This window comes from Thermobia domestica, chromosome 16 (assembly GCF_964235325.1).
Source record: "Thermobia domestica chromosome 16, izTheDome1.hap1.1, whole genome shotgun sequence".
Classification (NCBI taxonomy): domain Eukaryota; kingdom Metazoa; phylum Arthropoda; class Insecta; order Zygentoma; family Lepismatidae; genus Thermobia; species Thermobia domestica.
Genome location: NC_137469.1, coordinates 17033891 through 17048725, shown reverse-complemented (window position 1 = coordinate 17048725; position 14835 = coordinate 17033891). Strand labels below are relative to the sequence as shown.

Here is a 14835-nt window from a genome sequence, read left to right as displayed (position 1 = left end):
GTGTAACAAGAGACATAGTTCAAGGTGACGACAGCCTACAAAACTCACAGCAAAACCACATCGGTGAAGAGAAACAGTGGTCGAAAAAATCCTCAACGACAGGTCTTGTCGAGCGTTAAAGCAGATTGTCACTCAGAACCGTAGTGCGACCGCAGAGTGTAAGTAACGGAAGAACTCAAATCGTGCCTACCAGAGCCTGTGTTGACAATCATAGTCCACTGCGAGTTACATGACAGACATATAGAGTCAGGTTCCCACGAGTGATGATAAGACCAGAACGATTTATCATGACGCAAATGGTGTCACGAATATGCAACATGGACTGTAGATGACATGCAAAAGGATGATATGGTCGGATGAACCATTGTTCACCTTATTTCAAACCAAACCCCCCAAAAAAAAAGGTTTGGTCCGCAGTGTCTCGCCCAACCCTGAAACATGACAGTGTTTCTGAGATGCTGTGGAATGCAATATCTTGGGTTTCGGTGGATTCTGTGCATACGCTTACCTGCTGCGTCACGGGACACTTATGTGCCGTGATTACGTCGGCATTAAAGAGGACCACGTGCATCCTACGACTCAGATATTGTTTCTGGACAATTTTGCCGAATCTATCTGTTCATACAGCTGAAGTTATTGGAGTGGCATATATTTTAATCCCGCTCGACCTTAGCCATAGGACAGCGTTTCGCAACCTTTTTCAACTTGCGGCACACTACGGGTGTAACTTAAATTCTCGCGGCACACTCATAGATATTATTATTTGCAAATATAAAATACCATGGTAATTTTTTTCTATGATTACTGATCTGCTCACACAGATGAAAGCTCGATCACTGGTTTTCCCCTATGCTAATTCATTATGTTTATTTTTTTTATTCTAATTTTAAAATAGAAAACAATTGCAATGAAATATAGGACTCGGATTTTTAAAAATATGCTTTCTTTTTCGAAGCCTATATCCAACCTTTCACTAAGAACGAGGATCATTAAATAACGAACGAACACACAAATGTCTTGTATTTTTAACTTTGCTGTGTTAACCAAAACCGGTGCATATTACTGCAATCACACAGCTTGCGATGCGTCGAAGTCAAAACACAGCTGTTGAATAAAGTGTTGTTTTGTCATTCACGTGCGAATAAGTGTTCACATGACGCGTACCGTACGATTACAAGTGCTTCAATTTCTCGGTGTTAGTATGACTCTCAAATGAAGCGTAATATAGCAGCTAACCGTGGAAATGTGTACGAGCCGAAATACTGTCTGCTACACAGTAATAGGTGTAGAATAATATATTACAATTACAGTATTTTTTTCCATGGTAGAAATTCATAGTAATGTGAAATACAAAAATATACATTTTTTCCTATGTCTTGCAATTTGGTTGCTATAGAATTAATAATTTTGTTTCGATTTCCTCGCGGCACACCGGTTGGGAAACGTTGCCATAGGAGCTAAATACACTGTTCTGATTGGTTGAAGTTATCCGTTTCTCGCCACGTGGCACACATATAGCACAAATCAAATGCCTTCTGCTGCCGGTTCTCCTGGCTGAGCGTACTAGCGAACGGACTATTAACGACTAGCTTTTGGCGTGGAGTGTGGTTTGAGAAAGATTAGAACAGAGTTGAACACTTCCCCTGATTCACCTAATTCCTGAGTAATGGACCATTGAACATCTGTAGTCCATTTTAGAGGCACAAATCTGGTGCTAATTTCCACCTTTACCCTCTCTCTCGAAGCTGAGTGATGCACTTCAAGAAAATGGTATAATATTCCGGTAGCTACCATCGACAACCTCTATGCAATCTACGTTGCGTTAGAGCTGTTCTGAGGGCCAAAGGTAGTCCACCATTAAATTAATAAATATCTGTTTATATCTATACGATATATACATCTTCCATCCATGTTATATATTTGTGTTTCATTTCACAAGTATTATGTATATAACTAAAATATAGATATATTTCTTACCTTGTTGTCATATTACGTAACACTTATTGTATATTTTCTTTTGGTGTGAATACCAAATTAAATAAAGTTTCTCCCTATTTTGAACTTACAGGTTATATTTGTACTACGCAAGAAGCAGAACCAAGTAACAGCTTTACACTTATATCATCATGGTGGGATGGCCTTCTTCACATGGACTATTGTAAAATATCACCCTGGTAAGATAAACGATATATTGCATTTATTAGTACTTTTTACATCAACAGATTTAATATTTAAAACACGAGTAGTGATCAGAAAGGTTACAAAACCTGCACTGACACGTGCATATACAGTATTATTTCATCTAACGAATACAGTCAACAGATAGTACATATATTAGGTTATTTTTCGACATACGTAGTGTAGCGGTTGCGGCACTTGTCGCATCGTGAAATGAGTTTGAAAATTCCCTCCATGTTGTACGAAGTTGTTTGGACCCAATAAATAAATATCACGTCAAGAAAAATTCTATAGATTGTTACTTCGTTAGACATTATTATTATTATTTGGCGCCCTTGCGTGCGGTACTATACTCCGCGTCACCTGAATCGGCGTATAAAAAAGTCTAAACTGATAATAATTTGTATAATGTATAATTGCTTTCATCCAATAATAATAAGAAAATATATAGTGTCATGAAATCTCAAACGCCTCCTAAATAGTGACTTTAGCGTCCATGTTAGGAACTATTGGTTAAAACGGACTCAAGAACTTATCGCTGTAGAAATAAACAAACGCGTTGGATCTTATGTTGTGACGTCCCCCAAACCTTTTTTAATAACACCTTTCCTTCTTCTTTACATTCCCAGAAGTCTCTTACTCAAAAACTTTACAACTATACTCCGCGTCACCCGAATTGACGTATGGCATCAGCCAATAAGCTCGCAGTACCCTGTTACTAAACCTTCAGGGAGGAATCTAATCATTGATAATTCTCCACAAAATCAGTTATGAATGATTAGATTCCTCCCTGAAGGTTTAGTAACAATATACTGCAAGTTTATTGGATGATGCCATTCGCCAATTCGGGTGACGCGGAGTATAGTTGTAAAGTCTTTGAGTAAGAGACTTCTGGGAATGTAAAGAAGAAGGAAAGATGATATTATAAAAAGGTTTGGGGGGAAGTAGGGTGTATACTACTGTCACAACATAAGATCCAACGCGCATGTTTATTTCTACAGCGATAAGTTCTTGAGTCCGTTTTAACCAATAGTTCCTAATATGGACGCTAAAGTGACTATTTAGGGGGCGTTTGATATTTCATGACTAATTATATATTTTCTTATTATTATTGGACGAAAGCAATTATACATTATACAAATTATCACCAGTTTAGACGTTTCACAAATAATAATAATAATAATAATAATAGGTTAAGTATAATACACATTTAGATTTCTTTAAAAGAGTCGCTAAAAGAAACGCTCATTTATATATATAAATGAAAGTGAGTATGTTTGTGACTGTAATTCTTGAACCACCAGACCTATCTCGATCAAATTTGCCAGATAGATGAGATTCGAGCTTGGGATGATTTTTATCATTTCACTTTTACGGTGCAACTTACGGGAAGGGGTGGGGACCAAATATTCAAAAATGATCGAAAATGACCTATATTAGTGTCGAATCCATAGTTTTCGGGGTCACGGAGACGAACAGTGACATTTCCAATGCCGTTTAAATCTAAATTCAGTCCCGCAACTTGGTAAAGGGGATATATATATATATATATATATATATATATATATATATATATATATATATATATGTAGCCCTGCAACTGAACGAACAGTGACACTTTTGATGCAGTTTAAATTCAAAATCAGTCCAAAATGAAACGTATTCTTCTCGTGCAAAGAACAGTGTTCTGCTAGTACTTGCATATATACGCATGCTCGTAATATTCTTCAATGCTGATTTTAAAGATTGAAGCCTTTTTCTGGTTTTTAGACTGTTTCGTCTGTCTAACGTCAAATGACGGGAGCACTGAGGACAATTGCATTTTCCCAAGGAGGTGCTAGTTTTTAAAAGGTTGAGAACCACTGCGTATTTTATTATCATCCTTACTTTAACATCTACACACAAACATAGACAGTTGCCGAGTTACATGAATTGGACATACGTAAATTCATAGCTAAGTTTCCAATATAGGACCTAAGTAAAATTTACGAACAGTACTCACATCTCAAGTAAAAAGTAGTATTAAATTTAAAATTCTAAGTTAAATTTCCAGAGCCATCTAGTGAGTGAATCATGAACTAATTACGTAATTAACTAATGTTGAATTATTATTATTATTATTATTATTATTATTATTATTATTATTATTATTATTATTATTATTATTATTATTATTATTATTATTATTATTATTATTATTATTTTGCCATCAGCGTTGTAGGAATATAAGATTCTGTACCCTATTTATAAAGCATAGTATATTACTGAGTTTTTACATTGCAGTATTCTTAAAGAGTATTTTTTTCAACTTTTGCGATAAGACAGATTATGGTACTGTAAAATTTCAATTTACACCAAGAGCCATAGTTTATTTCAGCTTTCAAGTCTAGAATTACCTATAGAAGGTTATCCGTAAAGTATTGAGACTGGGTCTGGTAAAAAGAATTTATTGATCTGATCTGTTCGTATTATTAAAATTCTTCAAAATAGTGTCCTTGGGCATCGATACACAACGCGACTTTCATGCTGCAAATACTTCCTGGAAGTCAGCTACCGTAACCTGTTTCAGAGACTCTGTGACAGTCCGTTGGATGGCGGGAATATAGTCGAAATCGTGACCTTTTAGGTATCTCTTGAGCTTTGGCACAAAAAAGTGTGGTAGGCTCATATCAGTATTATACGGTGTCTGCGGCAAGGATGTAACTACTATCCTGGCCAGGTGATGTGGGCTGGAGCGTTGTCGTGTTGGTGCTTCCAGTGACTGGCAATCTCTGGTCGTTTCAGTTTGACCGTTTGGTTCTGTTCGGGAGCGCAAAGATTTCTTTGTAGGAAACGGTGTTCGTCCCGGCCGTGACAAAAATTCAAAAGCCACTTTTGCGCCATGCGTGATCCTCATTGAGTCAAAGCTCGAACGCAACTGTCGACCGGTGCGTTGCTTAGCTTAGACTCTCCACCATAAATCTCCTCGTCGGGGAGCGCGCTCCTGGCAACTGGAAGGCTGCGCGGCACACTAGTCTCATTACTTTACTGACAAACTTTGAATTTATATAACAACTGACAGTTTTATATTTTCCTTTCTATTTCAGGTGGCCAAATCTGGTTGACTGGACTATTGAACACTTTCGTTCATGTAATTATGTATTACTATTACTTAAAAACAGCTATGAATCCAGGATATGGTAAGACAAGGCGGTGGAAGAAAACTTTAACTCACATCCAATTTGTAAGTATCGTAGAAATGTCTCCTGTAGCTGTATTAAGCATGTTCTAGATTTAACATTGAATAATATCAAACTGCTGAAACAGTCATTTTCAATTTAACATCTTTTTTTTTTTTTTTTTTTTTTGGCTTTGTATTATCAAAATTCGTTGTTCCCATTCTCGGTAAATCACACGAACAGACAGAAACAGACGAGGGAACAATTTTACTTTGGCGAAGAACGTCGTAACCGGGATGGTAGTTTTAATGTTTCTCGGTAAATCACACGGACAGACAAAAAGAGACGAGGCAACAATTTGACATTCGCGAAGGACATCGTAACCGGGATGGTGGTTTTAATGTTTCTCGGTAAATCACATGGACACAAAAAAGAGACGAGGCCACAATTTGACATTCGCGAAAGACGTCGTAACCGGGATGGTGGTTTTAATGTTTCTCAGTAAATCACACGGACACAAAAAAAAGAGACGAGGCAACAATTTGACATTGGCGAAGGAAGTAGTAACCGGCATGGTGGTTTTAACGTTTCTCAGTAAATCACACAAACACAAAAAAGAGACGAGGCAACAATTTGACATTGGCGAAGGACGTCGTAACCGGGATGGTGGTTTTAATGTTTCTCGGTAAATCACACGGACACAAAAAAGAGACAAGGCAACAATTTGACATTGGCGGAGGAAGTAGTAACCGACATGGTGGTTTTGCATATTTCTCGGTAAATCACACGGACAGACAAAAAGAAAAAATGAGACTATAATTTGACATTGGTGAAGGAAGTTGTAACTGACAAGTAATAACATGGTGCTTTTTCATGTAAACAATTCATATATTCATGTCTATGGTGCTCCGTTCCGTTACCATTACTACAATTGTCCCTACATTACTCTCCAACCTCTCTCTCACTATATATATTTGTGACGTTCTATTATGTAGCATGCTTGACATCACGATCGTTGAGTTAGCCCAACTCTCAATATCTGTGTATCTAACTAACTGTAACTGAAGGTTGCAGAAGGATATGAGACTAATTAATTATGCCTACTTAAGGGACACCTCTCTATGTGCCAAAGGTCTTTATTCTATTCAAATACGTCTATCTTTGTGACAAAAATCTTTATTCTATTCGATACGTCATCACCTAATGAACACTTAGTCGCTCAAAATCGTTGCAGTCTTATAATATTTATTGTACTGTCAGTCTTCTTAATAATTTATAACACATCGGTATAACATAATCATGGGCGCCCAGTCTTTAAAAATATGAAATATATCTCATATCTATTAAACTATCTCCATGTTACAGGCTCTAATCTTAAAGACTCCAACTATCAGGTATATGTCACGTCCTCGTAGCATTTCCTGCCATATCGCAACAACTACTCAACATCTTCCATGATTCTTATTGTTTCTCCATGACTACTCGTACACTGCCAACACATCTCTACATCTTTCTTCCGCCTCTCTCCAAATACTCCTTGACTCTTATTGTTTCTCTCGTCTACCCTTACACTACCAACACTTTTGACATCATTCTCCCGCCTTGATTAATATCTATTACTTATTGTTTTGATTCAAACGTGAATGAAAACTGAAATCCATTATTATAGTTGTTTAATAGTAATTATTATTGGGTTCGTAGAAAGTGAATCTGAGCCATGGCGGTAAACATCTTGAAAATGTTATCGATGTCAGTTATGCCAAGAGACAGAATATATATTTCCCGCCGCACATAACAAACTGCGAACATTCACATCTACATACACATAAGAATATACTCGTTTATTTCCGTATTCATACTATAAAGGCACTGAGTATAAAATAAAATTAATTATTACACTTATCTGATACTCCTCCACGTTTATAAATTACATTTCATGTATTGTTCGTTAGGCAACTAGACGAACAAAAGATCCTACATTAAATGGGGAAAGTTATACATTCTATACATTGACTATGTAAATAAGATATTAGCTTTTAATATTAGCATATGTGCATTACAAGATAATGAATACTTGGGAATTGAAGTTAAGTTCTAGATTTTGATGCCGTGAACTTCTGAGCAAATTCCTGAAAAAACAAAACACCATTTAGAGAGATACTTTATAATTTCGGTTATTAGTAGGGTTAAGTTGCCCCTTTTAATTTAAGCATCTATGTTTATTATCCTTTCATATGCAAATAAATAAAATCCCTTGTTGAATTAAGTAAAATGACTTATAAGCAGCAAATATTATGTCCTTAACCCTTTCGCTGCTAAATCTGTTTCCGGAGCCAAAAAAGATTATTATTGTTTCTGGATTGTTTGATAGTATATTAACACAATATGGAAAAAATATCCTGAAAATTTTACATATTGCGTAAGAAACTATACCCTCACATTTGTGAGGTAGCCACTTACGATACACAAATGTCTATTATTTCTAAGAAAATACTTTTTGATTGCAAGTTTTTTTTTATACTTATATTCTTTTGAGTTGTGTATTTGTAAATAAATAAACTTATTTCTCTAATTTTGGCTTACATTAGTATACTTTATTCAAAAATTGTTTCATAATATCGATGTTTGAACTATTTTCTACCTCAAAGCAGAGGGTAAAAGTGAGGGGGCACGCGGGCAGACGTCGTCCACCCACTTCAAAAAAAATATGTATGGCGTCCCCTCACTTTCTGAAAAGTAACAATGGGCAAAGATAGGCACGAGGAATGGCGTGATGTAATGCGTCCCCCTACCTTTTCATAACATATGTGATTGCAATGCAGAATCTTCACATATTTTGAAGAGAACAGATTTGTTCTCTTAGCATGGCTCTTGAGTGGAAAACTATTTATAGACAACTAGAATTTGCTCACACATTAAAAAGTTGTATCTGGAGTTGTTATAGTGGTACATACTCCAGATCACTGCAGAGGCATGCTGTTGTAACAGTTATTTCGGTGGTTATAGTTTCAACTTGCAATAGTTGTGTGAATGAAGAAATATTTACTATATACCAATCAAAAGCAACTAGGTGAGAAGATCTTGAATACTACTACTACTACGGAGAAGAAACTACAATGCATTTCAATGCACAGTGCTAAGACTCCGTCAAACGTTATTTGTATTACGTTTTGTCTGACTGTCCAAAACAAATACAAACATTTTACACGAAATTACTGAATTTGTACTAGAAGCAGAATTTAAAGGAAAATCCTGCAAAGAATAAAAACAATATTGATTCTGTTGTTTTAAAATCTATTTCTTCATTAGGGCAATTTGTTATGTCTGCAATGTAATTGGTAGGAACGCTGTAAATTTCGACCATCACAATTGTGAGGGTAGCCAATAAAGGCAGACTTTCTTGTTTCAGAATTCTAGAAATTTCTTTCTTTCTTCTTTGTTTATGAGAAAGCAGATTTTGGTGTCTTTTTACTTCATAATAAAAGGGATATATACTTACAAAAAAACACTTCAGACGATGAGTAATAGATTTTCAAAATCATGGTTCTCGAGGACTTTCAACTCCACAGAACACACTACTCATAAACGTTGTGATTTCCAATATACTCAAGAGATGGCAATTCAGTATCTGACAACTTGTCATTCAGACACTCACAAATGTGTTTGTAGCTAATTTGTGTACTAAAATCTTTTGATTGGCATTTTTTTTGCCAGAGTGAAAATAGCACTCACAATTGAGAGGGTATCTGCTGAAACGGTTAAAGTAAATATATCTCTCATTGGTAAGCAACGCTTTAAAAAAAAAAAAAAAAAAAAAAAACAGAGAAATTTGAAAACATTCATACTTGCAAACACCACTGAGAAATTCAATTTCTTTTGCAGATGAGAACAAACTGTTTATATTAAAATATTCTAACTAAATATCTGCTTAAAATATATTAAATGGTAGCTTAATTTAGTTTTAAATTTGGATTTGTAACTGTAAAAATGTGAAATTAGCAAAATTTAAAATAACAAAAACTAAAATTGTATTGTGATATTTGGGACAATACAAAACATATTCTGGTAGGTTCCATCGACTTTAAACTTTACTGTTGTAGCACTAGTTTCACCCCAAAGTACATTGCCTGCCAATAATTGCCATATATTATTAACTTCTTATCATCCAGTTGAAAAGATTCAGAAAAATGTCTCGCCCGCTCTGAAAATACAACGTGCCCATAAAAATACTATCATAGTTTAGAGTGGTATTAGGTCACTTTGGATAATCGCATTTAAATGAAATTGGTCACATTTGAAAGAAAGACTCAAATATTGTTGTGCATGTCAACAATGCACAACAATGTCTATAATGAACGGGTTCAAGCACAGAAAAAGTAAATTCACTCATGTTTACTTTGGGTCCACTAATCGATGAGCACACTTGTGTTTACGTGCTTACTAATTGCTTATTTCCACAATTGGAAGAAGAAGGAGGAGGAGGAGGCAATGACTTTATTTTCCAAAAGGTGAAGAAGCACCTCTTCACTGGCATTTACATGTTCGGGAACATCTGAATGAGCGGCTTTCAGGAAGATGGATTAGACGTACCGAAGATGCTGATAATGTCTTCTACAAGTGACCGCCGAGGTCGCCTGACTTGTCGATCTGTGACTTCTTTTTATGGGGTTACGTAAAGGATTGTGTCTATGTAACCCCATTGCCTCAAAACCTGCAAGAAGTGTAAATTCGTACCACTGCTGCTATTCAGTCCATTTCATCAGATATGTTGGAATGTATGTGACGGGAATGGGAATATCGTCTTGATGTCTGCATCGCCACTCATGGCTCCCACATTCAATGTCTATGAGGTATAGTAAAAATATTTTTAGTTTTTCTTTCATGTGTGACCAATTTCATTTAAATACTATTATCCAAAGTCAATCAATATTACTTTAACCCAGCGTTTCCCAACCGGTGTGCCGCGAATGGGCTGCTGGTGTGCCGCGAGAAAATCGAAAGAAATTATTAATTCTATAGGAACAAAATTGCAAGACATAGGGGAAAATGTATATGAACCTCTACTATAAATCTACAATTTTAAGTTTCATGCTGTGTTACTTTTCTGTACATGTTTAATGCTGGAAAGCGTATTTATCATTGTCATGACCATTATTGCTTCTTTATTGTTGCAGACTTTTGTAACTTGAAATTTTAACATATCATTCAATAAATTCAACAAAGCAAACATGCATACAAATTACCTACATTTGTGTTTTAAAAGTATAGGAGATTTGTTTATTTGTTCGTTATTTAGTGATCATCCCTTTTAAAGGTTAGGTCCAGTTTTCGAAAGAGAAAGTGGATTTTTAAAAACCCGAGTCCTACATTTCATTGCTATTGTTTTCTATTTTAAAATTAGAATGAAAAATAAGCATAATGATTTACCACGGGGGAAAATCAGTGATCGAGCTTTCTTCTCTGTAAGAAGATCAGTAATCACATTAAAATACCACGGTATTTTATATTTACAAATAATAATAGTAATTATATATATATATATATATATATATATATATATATATATATATATATATATATATATATATATATATCATATGGGTGTGCCGCGAGAATTCCAAGTTACACCTGTAGTGTGCCGCAAGTTGAAAAAGGTTGGGAAACGCTGCTTTAACCTCTTGAGTCCATCCTGTATATGTGCACCTCTGGTTTTTAACTTTTTGCTTCTATTCTGAGGCTTGCATCGTAGTAGAAACTGCTTTGTAACGTTTGCGTACCTCCCACCTATGTTCATCACTAATCTTATTCATTAGATGGCTTCAACAATCGTCATATTTCAAGCGATAGTTACAAAAAGAAAATGTGGACCGCTTAGTGCCAGGATTTAAGAGGTTAAAGTATGACTTATATTTTAATGGATACGTTGTATATTAGAATAAGATTTCAAACTTCTTCAAAAATTACAAATTATTCAGTAAATTAAGTCAAATTATTTTTTCTTATTTGTTTTGCAGGCACAATTCTTCCTTGCTCTCGCTCATGGAATGAACGTCCTTATATACGACTGTGGATATCCTAAGATTCACGGACTTATAGCCATAGTATCGTCAATTGTCCTTATTGCGTTGTTTGTAAACTTCTACATTAAAACGTACCATGGTAAAAAGAAGCAAGCTGTCGACTAAACAATAGACTGTGATGAATTTATAATTTATCCCCTTTATTGTCAATCAAACTATTAACAATAAACACTCAATTTCTTTAAAGAAACTATCAACCATTCATGCTATGAATCGTACTAGGAATTAAAGAAAATATCAACTAATTACGCTATGAACCATTCTAAAATTATAAATTCACTATAGTATGGATTATTATGGAATTTGTTTTTTTAAAAAATCAACTAACCGTGCTACTAACCGCACTGGAAATGATAGAAAATACCATCTAATTATGTATGAGCTCTTCCAGAAATTTAAAAAGTATCAGTCCAACCGTGCTATGAACTCTTCTAGAAATTAAAGAAAATATCAGTCAAACCGTACTATGAACTCTTCTAGAAATTAAAGAAAATATCAGTCAAACCGTGCTATGAACCCTTCTAAAAATTAAAGAAGTATCAATGCAACCGTGCTATGAACTCTTATAGAAATTAAAGGGAATATCATTCCAGCTGTGATATGAACACTTCTAGAAATTAAAGAAGATATCAGTTCAACCGTGCTATGAACTCTTCTATAATTAAAAAAGATATCAGTCAAACCGTGCTATGAACTCTTCTAGAAATTAAATAAAATATCAAACCGTGCTATGAACTCTTCTAGAAGTTAAAGAAAATATCAGTCAAACCGTGCTATGAATTTTCTAGAAATTAAAGAAGATATCAGTGCTATGAACCACGTTAGAAATTAATGGCAGCATGAGGTATGTTAATTATTCAACAAAAGTGAAGCTGATTAATAAATGGTTCTTGATACGTTGTTCTTTGCATGTGTATGACTATACCGGAATATTATATCCTAAGCAATCAATCAACCATTGTTTGAATAATATGAGTGAATCGAGTGTAGTGATTGCCGTCTCTCAAATGATAATGATAACTTTTTTTTATATAAACTATTCAGGAAAGCTATGTATTCTTTGCTAATTTATGAAGCTCCAGTGAAGTGTTAAGTGTATCAAGTATATTGTGATTGTATTGAAATAAGCATATAAACTATTCTGTATTTTTTTAGAATGTTCGAGAAACAATGTGTAATTAATTTGAAAGTTCTTGTGCTATGAATATAGAGGCTAACTTCACATCTAGGGAAATATTACGAGAACAACTATACCCGTACGTTCGAAGCTAATACTTTCCTTTGCTTTTAGAAACCATTATTGATCAATTATATCTGATTGGTTTGTTGCAAATGCCTTGTACAATGCATTATGTTAATGTAGCTTGACCCTAACGTGAGTGAAGTTAGCTGCAACATATATATTGACACAAATGGAACAAATTGCGATATGGAGTAAAAATATTATAACAATATAAAAGGGACAGCAAACCAAAGTAAAGAACAAATAATCAAATAAGCATATATTTCTTTTGTTTCAATTTATATAAAGGAAATGATAAAATAAGAAATGATGTTATATGTAAAGTGGTGGGAAGAAAATGATAATATAAGAAATGATGTGATAATAAAAATTGTGGGAAGGAAATGATAAGATGTGAAATGATGTGATAAGAAAAGTTGTTGGAAGGAAATGATAAGAAATTATGTAATAATAAAAGTAGTGGGAAGGAAATTATAAGATAAGAAATGATATAATAAGAAAAATAATGGGGAGGAAATGATAAGATAAGAAATGATGTGATAAGGAAAATAGTGGGAACGAAATGATAAGAAATGATGTGATAAGAAAGGGGTGGAAAGGAAATGATAAGAAACGATGTAATAAGAAAAGAGGTGGGAAGGAAATAAGAAACGATTCTGATAAGAAAAATGCTGGAAAGGAAATGAAATATCTAGTTATTCGTCCCATGCTTGTGCTCTTTAGGCTAAAGGAAACGGATGATAGAATGAAAATGTAGGAGAAAACAAGAGAGCCCCGTGAAATCGTACGGACACGATATTGTCCACCACAACCTGAGATGGCCTCGGATTAATTCAGGGACCCCTCACACCAAAGGTGAGAGCTCTACTGCGGAGCCATTGTACCTTACATGTAGAATGGGAAAAGTTAAGGGAGACTCATAAGTACATTTTTGGTTACTTTGTTGGCATTTGATCTTTAAAAGATAATTTGGATTGTGAAATATAAATTATATTTTTGAGTGTTTTTAATCTCGAGACAATTATCTTCACATGTTAAATGATTGTAGTCCTACTATATTCAATTTAGAAATTATTAAACCAATATTCAATGTAAATTTGTAGAAAAACATCATTGTCAGTATTAAAATTAATTATTGTAAATGTATATTGTGTATGCCGTTCGTTTGTCTCTTTTGTTAAATATATGTAATAAAGAAAATAAATAAGAATATTTACTTGCATTACTTATTTACCAACACGATTTTACTTCAAATAAAAGTTTTGAATATTTTTTTCACTAATGATTGAGAGTTAAAAATAAATGGGAAAGGTCATATTTGGAAATAATGTCAGTTTCGCGTTGCAGAATAAATAGTTGACCTTGATAGATTTGATCAAATCTTTATTATAAGATCGCTCAACATTTATTTGATGTTTAATAGTTTAACGTATATCATTCAATTAGTATTTAACAAATTTGTTCCCTGTAGTTTTCAAAATTCTTGTTCTAAATTGCAATGAGTGTTTGTTTGTTTCGAAAATTTGACCACTAAGTATAAACTCCAAGACTACAACTCAGAACCAGGCCCGTCTCCACGGTGGGGGGGAAAGAGGGGGCCGGCCCCCCCCTAAATTTTGGCTGGCCCCCATAAAATTTCACGGTAGGCTTGCAAATGAACTATAATATGGTGATGAAGTATAATATGATTGGGTCGGGCCCCCCCCTAACTTCTACCGGCCCCCCTAAATTTTGGGGCTGGCTACGGGCCTGCTCAGAACCCAAAGGTCTGGACAGGGAAATATTTCACATAGCCTAATTATAATTTAAAATAATATTATTTAGTAATATTAATATTAAAAAAAAAAACTTTATTCAGAATCTTAGGGTATCAACTACTTCAACTTGCTTTTCACCTCGCAATTCACTTGGCAAAGCGCACGACAATTTGTGACACTGCTTCTCAATCTGCTAAGCATGTTTTTATCAGTGTTACCAACAACCTCGGAAAAGAATAGGCTACATGGCTTTCAGAAATAAGCTTTTTTTACGCAAAAATTAGCTAGATTTTGAACTGCTAACCTATAATCCGCATTGTAGATTTTGAATCCCCTTTTTGTGTGTAGGATTATAAATAAGTTATAATAAAATTTGTAATGTTGAATTTTATTCGCTGAAGACTAACAAGCAACATATA

At 34.5% G+C, this 14835-nt stretch overlaps 1 protein-coding gene across 2 annotated transcripts in view; it reads left to right on the top strand.

Moving 5' to 3' along the window:
- LOC145672930 (very long chain fatty acid elongase AAEL008004-like) overlaps nucleotides 1–13864 on the top strand; it is a 63641-nt gene extending 49777 nt beyond the window's left edge. For both annotated transcript variants that reach the window (XM_081742149.1, XM_081742150.1), the window contains 3 exons: nucleotides 2069–2174; nucleotides 5265–5401; nucleotides 11351–13864. In XM_081742149.1, coding sequence (XP_081598275.1) covers nucleotides 2069–2174; nucleotides 5265–5401; nucleotides 11351–11521 — 414 coding nt within the window. In that variant the 3' untranslated portion in view covers nucleotides 11522–13864. The remainder of the gene's footprint in view (nucleotides 1–2068; nucleotides 2175–5264; nucleotides 5402–11350) is intronic.
- Nucleotides 13865–14835: the final 971 nt, after the last annotated feature.